Source organism: Hoplias malabaricus, chromosome 13, assembly GCF_029633855.1.
Source record: "Hoplias malabaricus isolate fHopMal1 chromosome 13, fHopMal1.hap1, whole genome shotgun sequence".
Taxonomy (NCBI): Eukaryota; Metazoa; Chordata; class Actinopteri; order Characiformes; family Erythrinidae; genus Hoplias; species Hoplias malabaricus.
In genome coordinates, this window is record NC_089812.1 from 34,896,264 (window position 1) to 34,912,868 (window position 16,605).

The 16,605-nt window shown below is 41.5% G+C and overlaps 1 protein-coding gene across 1 annotated transcript; it reads right to left on the reverse strand.

The window, feature by feature from the left end:
* Positions 1–11,226: 11,226 nt before the first annotated feature.
* msrb1a (methionine sulfoxide reductase B1a) lies at positions 11,227–15,963 on the reverse strand. Its single transcript, XM_066642383.1, has 4 exons — positions 15,807–15,963; positions 14,077–14,219; positions 12,326–12,440; positions 11,227–12,082 (listed from the first exon to the last, which is right to left on the reverse strand). Exons 1-4 carry the CDS (start codon positions 15,859–15,861, stop codon positions 12,066–12,068), a joined length of 330 nt encoding a protein of 109 aa, XP_066498480.1. The 5' UTR covers positions 15,862–15,963; the 3' UTR covers positions 11,227–12,065.
* Positions 15,964–16,605: the final 642 nt, after the last annotated feature.

A 16,605-nucleotide genomic window follows, 5' to 3' on the forward strand; every position in this document is an offset into this window, starting at 1 on the left:
GCAAGTCGTATTAAGTTTTTGCTGGGAGCAACTAATGACGTCCTTCCAACACCACAAAATCTTGGACAGTAGGTAGATGAAGACCCTAGTTGTAGATTATGTACAGGGGTTGGCACGCTGAAGCATATTCTATCAGCTTTCAGCATACATAGAGATATAATCAGATGCTAAGGGTTTTAGCATGTTTGTTGGACAGCAAACACATAAAGGTAAATGCACTGACGAGTGCTAGTAGTAATAAAGTGATTAGGTTTGTGCATGAGGGGGAACGTATTCAAGAGCATGCACAGGCTATAAATATTGGTAGATGGGGTGAAGCACGAGATTGGAAATTACTGGTGTATGTAGGTAAAAAAAATTGCAGGTCCCAGAGTGTATTGCGTTAACTAAACTGAGGCCAGACATGGTGCAGTACTCTGAAAGTAAACTGATAGTTTATTTCATAGAGTTAACAGTTCCGTTTGAGGATACAGTTGATGAAGCATTTGAAAGGAAGAAGCTAAAGTATGTGGATTTGGTGGCTGAGGTGAGGGAATGCACGTGGTAGGTGGTAGGTTCAGTATTAGGGTCCAGAAACTAAGGACAGCTGTGAAGGAGTTATCAGAAACAGCTGAAAGGTCTAGTCAGTGGTTGTGGAGAAGTTGGGGAAATGCACTGTAGAGGTGCTGTTGTGATGGCTGGTAATGTAGCATGTAAAGATCACATGTAATTGGTGGCACTGAGCATGCATTAACAGTGTCAGTGGGGCTAGGTACAGCCTTAGTCACCAGGGAGGCCAGTGTGGATTTATGTTTGTTGATGGTTAAGGGTATGAAATGACTGTAAAGCTAGCTTGGAGGGGGGTGGACCTGGGACACCAGACTTCACTGTTGGGTCTTCTGGAGGTGTTGTGGGCTTGATTCAGCGAAACACTGAGGTGGGGAGGTACCTACCTGATGACCCCTGTGAAGAGCTAGTGATGCAGTGGGTGGTTTGGGTACTCATGTGATGAGCTCAATGATTAACCATAGATGTTAAGGGTACCTGGTTGCTGATCGGATCATAAAAGGCCACAGCAACCATACGGTGTAGCTGTAAGATTGGAACAATAGAAATTGTGTGGCTACTGGTAGGAAGAGTGTGATGTGGTCCCTGTAAAGCTCTAATGGATTGGCATAGGATATTTTACATTTTATCTTTTGTATGGTTATTATTATTATTTCTTCTCCATAGCTCGGTAATATTGACTTTGTTTTACTGTTTTGGATCACTTAAGGTGGTAAGGTTGTCAGGAGACGGCTAACTGCATTACTGAAAGTTCTACAGAACTTAACATCTCAAGTTACAAGCGAGTTTCTGTGGTAATTCAAAAAGTGAATAAAAAAGTACAGACAAGTTAAACTTCAGCCATGTACAAACAACAGTCTTTATTTTCCCTCAAACATGCTGTTCCACCTTAAAAATGCTGAGCTTAGAGCTGCATTTCCCCACAATTGTAGTTGTTTCCCCACAATTGTAGTAGTTTAATAGCTGTTTTGATTTCAGATTAAGTTAAATGATATAACTCTTTAGGTTTGCAATGGTTGTAATCAGTAAGCCCCTGGGTAGTGAGTCAAAATAAAAGAAAATAAATGATCAACTGGGCCAGACAATTCTGCCTAGAAAGGACCAGAATGGGGGAACAACGCAAGAGGACAAGGGCATCTCCCATATATATATATTTTTTTCATCAGGTTGTTATTCCAACTTCAGCTTTGTGGCACAAAGGAAACGGAAAAAACAAGCCACCAGATCAAGGCTGGCCTACCAGCCCTCACACACACACATTGCTGACTCCCTTTGAGCACTCATTCTCAAAGAAACGGATGAGGGAGAAGACAGGAACCCACGCCCCTGTGAAGCAGTCATCTTCAAAAACCTGAACTATCCACTCAAGCCATCAAAAAAGTTGTAGGAATGTCAGCCACAAGACATCTGAGTGTCCACCTGCTCAAATGATAATAACAAAGAGAAAAGAAAAATTAATCCAACAAGGAAAGACTAGGGCCCGATGGTCACAGTTTGGGGGCATGTTTTTATAATGACTGAAAAACCTAGTAAACAGAAGCTGAAAGTGAGTTCAACATAAAAAAGGCTTCAGTTTTTAGTGTGAAAGCAAATGCAGAAAATTATAGTATGAATATATTGGACTTTGAAATGATGATAATATGCCTCATTTACAGTTTTAGCACTCTTTAAACTGGTTTCATGTGTTCCCATTTAGAGCAACTTTCTAAGCATTGGCCCATCAGCATGAAATTGTGATGCCTCTCATTCGTTTATTGTCTGTAACCACTTATCCAGTTCAGTCGCCATTGGTCTGTAGCGCACCCAGAAACCTGGATGGGGTGATAATCCATCACAGGCCACTACACACCCACACACTCACACCAATGGACACTATTGCATACCAGTGTGCTTTTGGACTGTGGGAGAAAACCAGCACCTGGTGTAAACCCACACAGACACAGGGAGAACACAGGATTCCATGGGATGAAGCTCGAACTCACCACCCCAAAACCCTGGAGCTGTATGACAGACACACTGGACACAACCTCTTGAGCTGTCCAGTAACACTGTAGAAGTGCTTTCAAAAGATTCAGTGGTTGGCTTCACATGGTTCAGAAGACATTAACAAAGACTAAATTGGGGAGATAAGGTTGAACGCCAGAAAAAAGAAGGGAAGAAAGATAGAAAGAAAAAGCACAAACTTCTAGAGAAATTGAAATAGTTACACACATTTTTTATTTTACTACAAATATTATTATTAACTAGGGCAGCATGGTGGCGCAGCAGGTAGTGTCACAGTCACACAGCTCCAGGGGTCTGTGGGTTTGATTCCCGCTCCGGGTGACTGTCTGTGAGGAGTGTGGTGTGTTCTCCCTGTGTCTGCGTGGGTTTCCTCCGGTTGACTGTCTGTGAGGAGTGTGGTGTGTTCTCCCTGTGTCTGCGTGGGTTTCCTCCGGGTGACTGTCTGTGTGTTTTACCTGTGTCTGTGTGGGTTTCCTCCGGGTGACTGTGAGGAGTGTGGTGTGTTCTCCGTGTGTCTGCGTGGGTTCCCTCCGGGTAACTGTCTGTGAGGTGTGTGGTGTTTTCTCCCTGTGTCTGTGTGGATTTCCTCCGGGTGACTGTCTGTGAGGAGTGTGGTGTGTTCTCCCTGTGTCTGGTGGGTTTCCTCCAGGTGACTGTCTGTGAGGAGTGCGGTGTGTTCTCCCTGTGTCTGCGTGGGGTTCCTCCGGGTGACTGTCTGTGAGGAGTGTGGTGTGTTCTCCCTGTGTCTGCGTGGGGTTCCTCTGGGTGACTGTCTGTGAGGAGTGTGGTGTGTTCTCCCTGTGTCTGCGTGGGTTTCCTCCGGGTGACTGTCTGTGAGGAGTGTGGTGTGTTCTCCCTGTGTCTGCGTGGGGTTCCTCCGGGTGATTGTCTGTGAGGAGTGTGGTGTGTTCTCCCTGTGTCTGCGTGGGGTTCCTCTGGGTGACTGTCTGTGAGGGGTGTGGTGTGTTCTCCCTGTGTCTGTGTGGGTTTCCTCCGGATGACTGTCTGTGAGGAGTGTGGTGTGTTCTCCCTGTGTCTGCTTGGGTTTCCTCCGGATGACTGTCTGTGAGGAGTGTGGTGTGTTCTCCCTGTGTCTACTTGGGTTTCCTCCGGGTGACTGTCTGTGAGGAGTGTGGTGTGTTCTCTCTGTGTCTGCGTGGGTTTCCTCCGGGTGCTCCGGTTTCCTCCCACAGTCCAAAAACACACGTTGGTAGGTGGATTGGCGACTCAAAACTGTCCGTAGGTGTGAGTGTGTGAGTGAATGTGTGTGTGTGTGTGTGTGTGTGTGTCTGTGTTGCCCTGTGAAGGACTGGCCACCCCCTCCAGGGTGTGTTCCTGCCTTGCGCCCAACGATTCCAGGTAGGCTCTGGACCCACCGCCCATCCACCCTGAACTGGATAAGCGCTTACAGATAATGAATGGATGAATTATTATTAACTACTTTTCAGTTTTGATTACATCTCTTCTCTCAGAAACTACTCAACTTGGCCATCTCAACCTTGTCATATGTCTAGAGCAAATAATCGATTATAGAAACGATAATTCATTTAATTTATATAGTGCCTTTTTCACACTCAAGGGGGAGGAACAAAAAAATCAGTTGTTAACAGGAGGGGGCTGATGAAAATGTAATGTAAAAGAGTTCAGGTGAGATTAAGGAAGAGAGAGAAGGGCAGAGACAATGAGATTTAGGTGATGTGCTCCATAGATTTGGGGCCATGATACTGAAAGATGTAATACAGTAATAAACATGATGAAACACCAACTAATGTTTGTAGGCGGATTGGCTGTGTGAAACTGCCGACAGGTGCGTGATTGGGTGAGTGTGTGGTGCTCTGTAATAGACTGTGTGTCTGTGTTTCTGCCTTGCACCCAATGACTCTGAACAGGCTTCCAAATAGCCATGACCCTGATCAGGATGAAGCCATTACAGAAGATGAATGACAGTACTCCCACTGTAAACACAAAGGGCTGTGGTATTCTTCATATGGATTCTTATGTGCAATTTTTCAATTGATTTGTTTTATATAAAATTGTGTTAAAGCCATACACAAAGACTTATTCATAACATTTATAAACACACAGTCTGCTGTCCAGATGTGTGGCTGTCATGAAGTTTACAGTTTCCACTATCTTTAGGTATTTCTTCTGTGCACATAGCAGAGCTCAGGGTAAAACGACTGCATGTGAAATAAACACACTTAACAGGGAACAAAAGTAATTATGGTGCTTTCTGCTTTTTAAAATGCATGGATTCAATTATTTACCTCTGGCTGTATTTGATAAGGTGGGATGTTTGTGCTGTATTTAGAGTTGCTCCCACACAACTCCAGGATTTCAGAGACCTGGGTTTGAACATTGCCTTAGGTGACTATCTCTGTGCGCTTCCCCTAAGTGCCCTGGCTTCCTCCCACAATCCAGAAACACATGTTGGTTGTTGAGTGGCTGTGTGAAATTGTCCACAGGTCTGAGTGTGTGAGTAACTGGGTGACTAACTCTGGTGTTATTGTGCCCAGTGATTCTGCTAACGTGACCCTGATCAGAATGAATGTAAATCAAGATGTTTCCTCACCATTTGCTAGCTCTCCAGTCTGTTTGCAATGCTCCCCAGTGTAAATGCGTAAATAAACAAACCGTCTTGGGTCTGGTATGCTAGGCTCTCGCTCTCTCTCTCTCTCTCTCTCTGCTCATGGCAGAGGCATCTTGAGTCATCTTAGACAATGGAGAGAACTATAAATGTTGAAAAGCCTGAACCAAAATGAGGATCGCTCTATAGTTGGGTAATTTTGACTTATTATTGTTGTTTCAGATCACTTAAGGTAGACAATTATTTTTTGGATTTGGATAACTGCATTACTTAAGTGCTACAAAACTAAACAACTCGAGTTACAAATGAGATTCTGTGATAATTCAAACAGTGAATAAAAACTTGCAGATAACTTAACGTTTAGCCACGTACAAACAAGTCATTTTTTCTCCTTAAACACACCATTCCACCTTAAGAAATACAGAGCTTCTGAATGTAAACAACCAGAGAGAACTGACTTTCCCAACAACATTCGTTCATTCATTCATTATCTGTAACCCTTATCCAGTTCAGGGTCGTGGTGGGTCCAGAGCCTACCTGGAATCATTGGGCGCAAGGTGGGAATACACCCTGGAGGGGGCGCCAGTCCTTCACAGGGCAACACACACATTCACACATTCACGCACACAGACACTTTTGAGTCACCAATCCACCTACCAACATGTGTTTTTGGACTGTGGGAGGAAACTGGAGCACCCGGTGGAAACCCACGCAGACACAGGGAGAACACACCACACTCCTCACAGACAGTCACCCGGAGGAAACCCACACAGACACAGAGAGAACACACCACAATCGTCACAGACAGTCACCTGGAGGAAACCCACGCAGACACAGAGAGAACACACCACACTCCTCACAGACAGTCACTGGGAGGAAACCCACGCAGACACAGGGAGAACACACCACACTCCTCACAGACAATCACTCGGAGGAAACCCACACAGACACAGGGAGAACACACCATACTCCTCACAGACAGTCACTCGGAGGAAACCCACACAGACACAGGGAGAACACACCACACTCCTCACAGACAGTCACTCAGAGGAAACCCACGCAGACACAGGGAGAACACACCACACTCCTCACAGACAATCACTCGGAGGAAACCCACACAGACACAGGGAGAACACACCACACTCCTCACAGACAGTCACTCAGAGGAAACCCACGCAGACACAGGGAGAACACACCGCACTCCTCACAGACAGTCACCCGGAGCGGGACTCAAACCCACAACCTCCAGGCCCCTGGAGCTGTGTAACTGCGACACCTACCTGCTGCTCCCCACAACAAAAGACATTATTTTAAAATTAATATTACCATTTATTTGTTGAATTTAACGCTTCATATATATATAGAAGTGTGTTCTCTGTAGAAACTAATTGTCACTTAGTAACAAAAGAAGTCTGCTGACAAGGGCACTTTAATTTAGCACACAACTGTACATTAAAAAAAGAGTTAAAAAGAGTTTAGGGAAGAGCACTCAGATCAACTCTGAAATGAAACTGCTTAGTAGCAAGTGGTCTTTGGAAATACACATTAAATAGCAAGGCTTTATACTGCTCATTGCTATTAATGCTAACAGGTTGCTGAGTAGCACACGCTAACTCTGCTTCTAAAGCTTGTTTACATTTCCATCCATTTGAAGAATACATATACGTGGCTGTACTAGGCCAAGAAATAAAAAAATACCAATGAGTGCAGAATGCATGGACAATAGGCGTTCAGTGTAACATGCTCCAAATAAATATGTCTCAGGAATTTGAGGTGGGAATTCTGGACTGTGTAAATGTGAAAATATCTTTGTTTTGCCTTGATGAAAGTAGGCCAAGATGGTATCAGTTTTGCCTTGAAATAAAGCAGGGACGGCTGGTATGGCATTTCACTTTTGCGTCCATATATTTTTACTTGTCATATGGTTCATCCCTAAAGTTTGCCTCGTGTATTAATATGGAAGCAGTGGTCCAATGGTTAGAGAAGCAGGTTTGGGACAGCACTGTTCTCCTTCCTCAATCCCCAGCTGAGCTGCCCTCAGACAAAGCACCTAACCCCGAACTGCTCTCCCGGGCACCAGGGATGACTGCCCATAGCTCGAGGTATGTGTTTACTGCCCCTAGTGCACTAGTGTGTGTTCACTGCCACAAGTGGGTTAAATGTGGAAAACACATTTTGTTGTAGGTTGTACAATGACAGGTAAAGGCATGTTTGAAATGACTTAGTCTTTACATTTTTATTTTTCTAGCTAGATTGGAGGGAATGCTGAATAAGAATTTCTTCAGAATTATTTTTTCAGACTGACTATATATTTATTATACACACAACAATTCAGCTTCTCTATCAACATACTGCTAATACTCTGCATCAAGCCTTAAGCGCATTTAAAGTGGAAAAAGCCTTCTTACCATGACCTCTCTTTAGAGAAAATATATTCAGAACCACAGGAAGTAGACAGGACTATGAGGTGGTCAGTAGTGAAGACAGAAGTTCCTAGAAGCAGCTCTGTGTTTCCTTCTCCTTGCAGTGAAGGTTAGAGGTTGTACAAGGGAAGCTGATCTTAGTATTACAGGTTAACTGGCGCCTGGAGCACTGACCTTGGAGGTTAATTCAGCTAATTCGTGAAGAGGAGACCACCGATTAGATTATATCACAGCACCCCACCCCACCCCCATAGATCCTGCCTAGTCCTGCTGGGAATACATCAATCTGTGGACTGATACTACAGGAGAAAGAAGTCATTTTTACCAACAAATAGTGCACACACACACACACACACATTTATTCATTCATTATCTGTAACCACTTCCCCAGTTCAGGGTTGCGGTGGGTCCGGAGCCCACCCGGAATCACTGGGTGCAATCACTGGATCACACTCTGGAGGGGGTGCCAGTCCTTCACTGGGCAATACACACACTCACACAGTCACTCACACACTCACACCTATGGACATTTTGAGTCACCAATCCACTTAACGTGTTTTTTGGACCGTGGAAGGAAACTGGAGCACCCGGATGAAACCCACACAGACACAGGGAGAACACACCACACTCCTCACAGACAGTCACCAGGAGTGGGACTCAAACACCCAACTCAAATCAAATAAATATATATACTCATGTATTTATTTATTTTAAAGGGCATCAAACCATATCACTGCAGGCTTAAGAGGTTGCTACAAAAAACATAATCATTTAGATATTCTACAGATTCAGAGGATTATCACATGGAAATAAACAGTGTAATTAAAAGTTAGATTTTTCAGTTCTGTGCAAATGTTGGGAACACATCCAGCTGTAATTAGTTAAAGGGGAATTTAGTGCCAAGCATATTTCTTCCCATGGGAATATTGAGATTTTACTCTCTCAGATAAAACTTTCACTGTATCCTCAAGGGTATATCTTCAGTATTTTCTTTAGGGGACATTATTGTAATATATTATATATAAATTGTAGATTTTTTAATAGTGTTGACTTTTTATGCACCATTTCATGTCACAGACTATTTTTCTGACAGTGTACAGTGAAGTCTATTATTATAAAGAGAAGAAAAGCTTTCACTTTCGACCTTCATTTAAATGTATAAAAAACCTCTGTTTAATTTTCTTTTCTTTTATTGGTTTCATTCTTATGTTTAATTCTAAAAATTCTCTTTTAAATTTTTACTTCTTCTGTAATTTTCTCTGTACTCTTTTGTAAAATAATGTCCCATGAAAGATGCTCCATAAATAAACTTGCCTTTCCTGGTGTATACAGATCATTAAAACATCCTAAACATGTTTTAATGTAGATGACAGACAAATGCTTGATATGGAACTGTATATTGAGAAGGAAAAAAGAAGTGACATTGATTATTAAAACCATAACTTCCTAGGTTATTTATTTATTTTGTCAGAAAAGACACTTTATAATGAATTGCTAATAACAGCTGTTATTCAACACCTGGTACAGGTTCTTCGTTTAAACTTGTGAACTCCTTGCTCTTTGCTTTTGTTTGAAGGACACACCTGCTATTCACTGAGGATTTTCCCTGGAAGTGTGTTTGGTTTGGGAATCTTATCTCTTCTTGTCAGCAGGTGCTGTTAAAACATATCTCCACCTTAAACGTGACAAAACGCATAAAATATAATTGTATTTAACCCACAAATGTTTAACAACAGCACCACCACCTGGTGATCCCAGAGTTCACATGCCTTTAGTTCTCTTTAGTTCAGATTTTAGTTCTCACGTGGTGGCACAGTGGTTCAAATGGTCTGGCTGCTGTCACACAGCTCCAGTGTTCTGGGGTTAAAACCCTACCTGAGGAGATTGGTGTGTTCTCCATGTGTTTGCGTGGGATCCAGTTTCCTCGCGTAAAACGAAACACTTGTGGATTGGCAAATCAAAAGTAAGTGAATATGTGCCAGTTTGATGCCTTGTGATTGATGGGTGCTCTGACCAGGTTGTTCCTGCCTTACATCTAGTAATTCTGGGTTAGACCCTGACCTGGATGGTGCCATCCAGATGAAATCTCTTTCGGGAAAGTCCTTGATAAACTGGACTGCCTTCATTCCACCTGAAAATTTTAGGCACCTTATGAAAGTTCAACAAATGAGCTCCTGAACTGTTGAGCAGCTGAAATCCTATGTCAAGCAAAAATGATAAACACTACAGCAATTGGTCTCCTCAGTTCCCAAACACAGAGAGTGTTGTTAAAAGATAAGACAGTAGCCCTGTCCCTAGTTTTTTTTTTAAACATGTTGCTGGCATTACATGCAAGAATAACAATAGTTTCTCAGTTTCAACATTTGATATGCTGTCTTTGTAATATTTTTTAAATTAAATATATGATTTACCTAATTTGCATACCGTTACATTGTTGATCATCCCAAATTTTTTGGAAGCGATACCCACACTAAAACACCACCACCATGTCAGTGCCACTCCATCGCTGAAGACAACTCCTCACCCCAATATTACCCGATGGTCCTGACCAGAGATGAACAGGGGGGTAATATATGCATAGCAACAGATGGCCTACAGTCTGTAATTGTAGAACCACAAAGTGCATCTACATAACACTATACCTTTAAAAAATTAGACAGCAAAGTAAAATCTAAAACTTGAGGTTCAGCTGGTGCATTTATAACTGTAATGTGAAGAAGTGATTTGATTATTAAGAATTTTGATACAGTAATATATCTTTGCCAGGTTTTGCCCCTCTTTTCTAATTCAGTTTAATTTTGGTTTTCCTTGCTTTGATTCTCAGGTGTTTTGTTTACTTTGCCATGTGTTTGTTCAGTCATGTCACACCCCTCATTTGTGTCATGTGACTTGTACTTTGTTTGTTGTTTTAAAAGCTTGAGCTGTGCCCAAAACTGTGCCCTGTTCACTATATAGTGCACTATTTTGGTGTTCCACCATTTTGTAGTAGTGTTCAAAAACATGGACAATTTTCAGCATGCTCAAACAATCCCACAATGCACCTCAAAAAGTAGTGTAGAACCCATGCACCCTAGCTGATATTAGTGGACACCCATAATGCACTGCACTGTTTGATTATCCGAAATTGTTCACTAAACTCCTGACTTAAGTTTCCTATCATTGTGCACTGTATAGTGAGTAATCAATGGAATAGTGAATAGGGATCCATTTCAGGGCTAGTCTTTTGTCTCATTGTTGGTGGGTCATTTGTCTGTTGTCAGTCTTCAGTACATTGTTCCATCACCAACAGGGAACTCAGTTAGCCCTCTGTTTAGTAACCTTGCTCTGTTTTGTTCTTGTTTAGTGTTTAGCTTCCCTGTTTAGTCTCCTGCACCTACCCCCTTCCCTGTTCCTTCCCTCCACACACTATCTATGACAATCTTAATCCGTTTTTATCAATTACATCTGGCTGAATATTTCCCATTGAGAAATCTTTGTTTATAATTTCTAGAAGAGGATTATATCTAAATAAATATGTTTAAAGTATCATTGAATGAGATTTACATTTGGATAAAACTTCATGCATTGTATCTAGATCTAGTTCTTCATCAATTATACCAAAATATACAAAATCATGTTCCAGAAATGTTGGGAATTTTTATAAAATGCAATAAAACATGGATTTGTTATTTGTCTATCCTTTAATTATGGACAGATGTACAAAGAAAATATTCCCAGTGTTTGCACAGATCAACTCTATTATGCCTTGTAAATATCAACAAATTTAAAACCGGATGCTGCAACACACTTCCACCAACTCGGAAAAAAGACAGGGTGAGGATAAGAGTGAAAGGTTTAAAGACAGTACACATGACATAACATTTTAAGCCGATGAACATTAAAGATGGACATTCACGAAAGGCTCAGTCACTGCAAGAAAGAAGAGTTTGTTACTCAGGATTTTATGCCAAATTTTATGAGAAAATTGCCCAAGAGATCAACATTTCAAGGAAATTAGGACTTTCACCATTTACAGTTCATAACATCATGAAAAGATTTAGGGCAGAAAAAGCTGCTGAATATGTGACCCTCAGACCCTCAAAGCCTTGAACAAAGCCTGAAACTGCCACTCGTTTCCATGGTGATGCTCACTTGGTGCTAGGACCCAAAATTCAGTAAAGCTGCTTTGTGACGACATCGGACCTAAAATCATTCTACAAATATAAACCGAACTGAAAAATCTTCATAAATGATGTCTGAATGAGGAATAAATGTAGAGAAATCTTAATAAATAACACGTAAATAAGGATAATATCTAGATGAGGAAAGATGAAAGTTCATTTGTGCGAGTCTGATATTGATTGCAAAACATTGTTTGGAACAGACTCGTGCTTGTCGACCAAAGAGATCATTAACTTCAGCGTTCTGAACGTCCATCGTGGGTTTTATCACAGAAAACGTCATAGAATGACCTCCCTGGCCACAGAACAGAGCTGCTGTTTAGATTCTTTATCCACCAACTCACTCTACTGTTCACCCTTCTCTGTGAAAAGAAAATATCGGATTATATTTTGATCTGATTTTAAATGAAAACCCCAATTCTGGAACAGTTTGGGATTTTGTAAAATGTTTAAAAACAAAACAATTGTTAATTTCCTTGAATCGTTTTTTAACTCAGAAAAAGACAAAGGGTTTTTAATGCATTTTACACAATGTCCCAGTGTTTCCAGAAGTGTGGTTTGTAAAATAAACAAAACAATCTTTAAAAAAAGACAGAATTACGTACCCTTAGGGATAAACTTGAGTGAGCTGCTGAATATTCAGAAGCGTGAGAGACCGCGTTTGGGTCCGTCGTTTATAAATTCGTGACCCAGGCCATTACCACACTTTCCACATCGTACCTACAACATACAACATCCATCTTATGACTGTCTAATAACTACAGGGCAGCTGATATAACACCTTATATTATCCATCCATCCATTATCTGTAACCGCTTATCCAATTTAGGGTCGCGGGGGGTCCAGAGCCTACCTGGAATCATCGGGCGCAAGGCGGGAATACACCCTGGAGGGGGCACCAGTCCTTCACAGGGCAACACTCACACACTCACACCTACGAACACTTTTGAGTCGCCAATCCACCTACCAACATGTGTTTTTTGGACTGTGGGAGGAAACCGGAGCACTTGGAGGAAACCGGAGCACTTGGAGGAAACCCACGCAGACACAAGGAGACAACACCACACTCCTCACAGACAGTCACCCGGAGGAAACCCACGCAGACACGGGGGAGAACACACCACACTCCTCACAGACAGTCATCCGGAGGAAACTCACACAGACACAGGGAGAACACACCACACTCCTCACAGACAGTCACCCGGAGGAGACACAGGGAGACCACACCACACTCCTCACAGACAGTCACCCGGAGGAAACCCACGTAGACACAGGGAGACAACACCACACTCCTCACAGACAGTCACCCGGAGGAAACCCACACGGACACAGAGAGAACACACCACACTCCTCACAGACAGTCACCCGGAGGAAACCCACACGGACACAGAGAGAACACACCACACTCCTCACAGACAGTCACCCGGAGGAAACCCACGCAGACACAGAGAGAACACACCAACTCCTCACAGACAGTCACCCAGAGCGGGACTCAAACCCACAACCTCCAGGTCCCTGGAGCTGTGTGACTGCGACACTACATGCTGCGCCACCCCTTATATTATATTATATATATATATATATGTTAATTTATTAATTTTTTTAATCCAGAAAAGTGGGATATATTAAAAAAGCTATAAAATCATGAATATATTGTTTGTTATTTCTCATGAAACTTAATTTAACTGAAAAAATAAAGTTTTCCAGTGTTTGCACTAACCACATTGAATGTGTTTTGTAAATACAAACTAATTTGAAATTTAAGGCTTGCAACACACGAGTGAAATTGAGTGAAATGTTTACAGAAAAAACATGTCATGGAATGAGACCCATGAGTGTGCAGTGGAATTCTGAACCATCTTTATACAGAGGTAATGCAAACGGTGCAAAAAATGAATCAGGATGATTAATATAATAATAATATTTTATTTATAAATGTCTTTCATTTTATATATATATATATGATTATAGATTAGAGACGAATGCATGAATGTGAGTTTCAGACGTGTCCTGGGAGAGAGACTGTTGGATTTTAGGACAAGTTGAAGAAGCAGGTTTTTACCACAAAGCTAATATATGAATTGATATTAAGTGTTGGTTCATGGATGACCCCAACCGCTAACCTGCATCAAATTCTAAATTGGATTATATTCAACAAAATTCATTAACAACACTGTCCATAGGTGAGTGTCGCCTTGCGAAGGACTGGCGCCCCCTGCAGGGTGTGTTCCCACCTTGTGCCCAGTGATTCTGGGTAGGCTCCGGACCCACCGCGACCCTGGATTAGATAAGCGGTTACAGACAATGAATGAATGTTTTCTGTGGACAGCAATGATACACGTCTTGTACAGTCTACCTTGTATGCTCTCGGACTCTCCTCCACTTTGGAGACACTGTCCTCGTGGATGGTCTCAGTGAAGGCAGGCCAGGGTGAAGAGTGTTCGTATTTAGATTTACTGGAGAACAGCTCATAGCCACATTTTGAACAGACATACACACCTACATTAAAGAAAATTCCATAATGTAAAAAAAAAACCATCAAAAAAGTACATAATTAATGTATTTATTTAGGAAAAGGAAGGAAAAGAGAGAGAGAAAAACCTAAGTGCAGTAAGTTCAGTTCAGAAAATAAACAAAACAAAAGATAGACCAGATAACAGCTCTTTTGAAAGAAACCTGTCTAACGTGTTTGATCATACAGTGGCGTGTTTGATGAGTAATAGATGATAGCACGAAGCTGAAATGATCCTCGTTTCATAGCAGACGTATTTTCACAACAGAAACCACCTTGCAAGTGAAACTATGAACTTAGACTTTGTGCTTGGACACAGTGTAATGGACGGCACGCTCTGTACTTATTTATCACAAAAAGGTTGTGCGTGTCATCTTTTATGAGCTGTGTTCATAAAGGTCTGTATGTTATTTGATAACTAATGAAGACGTCTTTCCTAAACTGATGTTTATTGGCTGATTTCCTGTACATTTTTATATTCCGCAGGTCCTCGAATAAAGGTGTGGCTCGTGTGGATGGATAAGAAAATAATTTTGAATAGATTATGCTTCTTTAATGTGAATGAAAGGTTTAATTCTAGACTTCTGTGGGTTTTTCTATGCTGTGGCCCACTTTAAATAAGTGTTATATCGTCAGTTTTCTCTGACATCGTCATACTCTTAGATCCTACACACATTTACAACACTTACAAAATCATATAATCAACACGATTAAAGTTCCGTGACATTTCAATGGACTAATTAAGCGTAACAAGAATAAAATTATGGATTTAGAAAAATAAATCCATAGCCTATACTTACAGGGAGCTATAAGTAAGAGACTTGTAATATTCAGGTATTTCATTCCAGACCTTAGGCAGCATCAGTAGTTTTTACCTTCGGCCTTGTGCTTATTGTCTATAATCACCGTAGATGGAGTTTGTGGACATCTGCTCATCTAATGTTTCTTTAGATCTTAGAACCTTATTGTGTAGTATTTGCTGGTAGTTGGTAGTTTGGGAAGCTCTGTGTTCTTTGGAAAGCACAAAGTTAAACTGTCCCACATTCAACAGGTGACTGCACAGCGCCTGTGTCCACAAAGAAATACACCATAGACGAATTCTAATTAATGTCTACAGACATCTAGACCTATGCTACAAGTGGTAGTGTATATATTTCATGTGATGACATAGACGGTTAAACATTTGAAAAAAAAAAAAAAAAGGGAGTTTCCGGTGAGTTTAAATTCCCTTCTTAATTTTAGTTCCGGCCTATGACACTAATATCCACTTTATTCGGTTTTTTAACGGTCAAAATAGAAAGGATAATTCACCAACCCGTCTGTAAAGTTATATTCGAGTGTAGTCTGTCTAATGTCACATATCTGCCTTTAATATGAGAATAATTTAATATAAAGTGATAAAAACTAACCTCAGCGGGAGGAGAAACACTTTACCTCAGGTCGTATTCACCGCGTCGACGGAACCGGTCAAAACTGACGGTAGAGTGCACGTCCTCAACGGGTCAGAAAACTACTTTGAATGACTGTGAAAAATGTGCTCCGTTGTGAAAGTTACCTTCACGGCGAAAACTTACCCGTGTCAAAGTGGTTTTTATAGAACTCCCGACCCGAAAATGTACAAAACGCCATGGCTACAGAGCTGCCGGGGCTTGGAAAAGAATTTCAGAGTAAACACTACTCCAGACGATATCTGCCGCTTTTACATATATGGGTTCCTTCTCTTTCGGGAAGGTACTGAGGTCAACGTTGACGTCACACTCGTGAAACAGTGAACGAAGTCTACCACAAGATGACGACATTTCTCAAATTCAAAACATCAAACTAACGTGTTCAAATGAACCCAGGCCAGAGGCACTCTGTCACAAGCGTCACACACCGAGAGGAGTTTCAGTTGGCTTTAGCTGTCTGTTTCCAAACACATTCTCCATTTACATGACCAAAACTTCACAGACGTGACTGAATTTAGCAGCTTAACGCTTTACCTTGTTTTATCGTTTCCCTGAATATAATAGGCACATGTAGCTTGCATTATCTCAACGGAAAATCTATACAAATATAGCATTGTACATAAGCTTAAAGACAGGTTCATGTGGTACCCATTAGTCCCCATCTCACTAATGCTCTAATAATTTCTTCAGGCAACTGTGATATATAAATTGTATATATATATATATATATATATATATATATATATATATATATATATATATATATATATATATATATATATATACACACCCGGTTTCCTCCGGGTGACTGTCTGTGAGGAGTGTGGTGTGTTCTGTGTTCTCTGTGTCTGCGTGGGTTTCCTCCGGGTGACTGTCTGTGTGGAGTGTGGTGTGTTCTCTGTGTCTGTGTGGGTTTCCTCCGGGT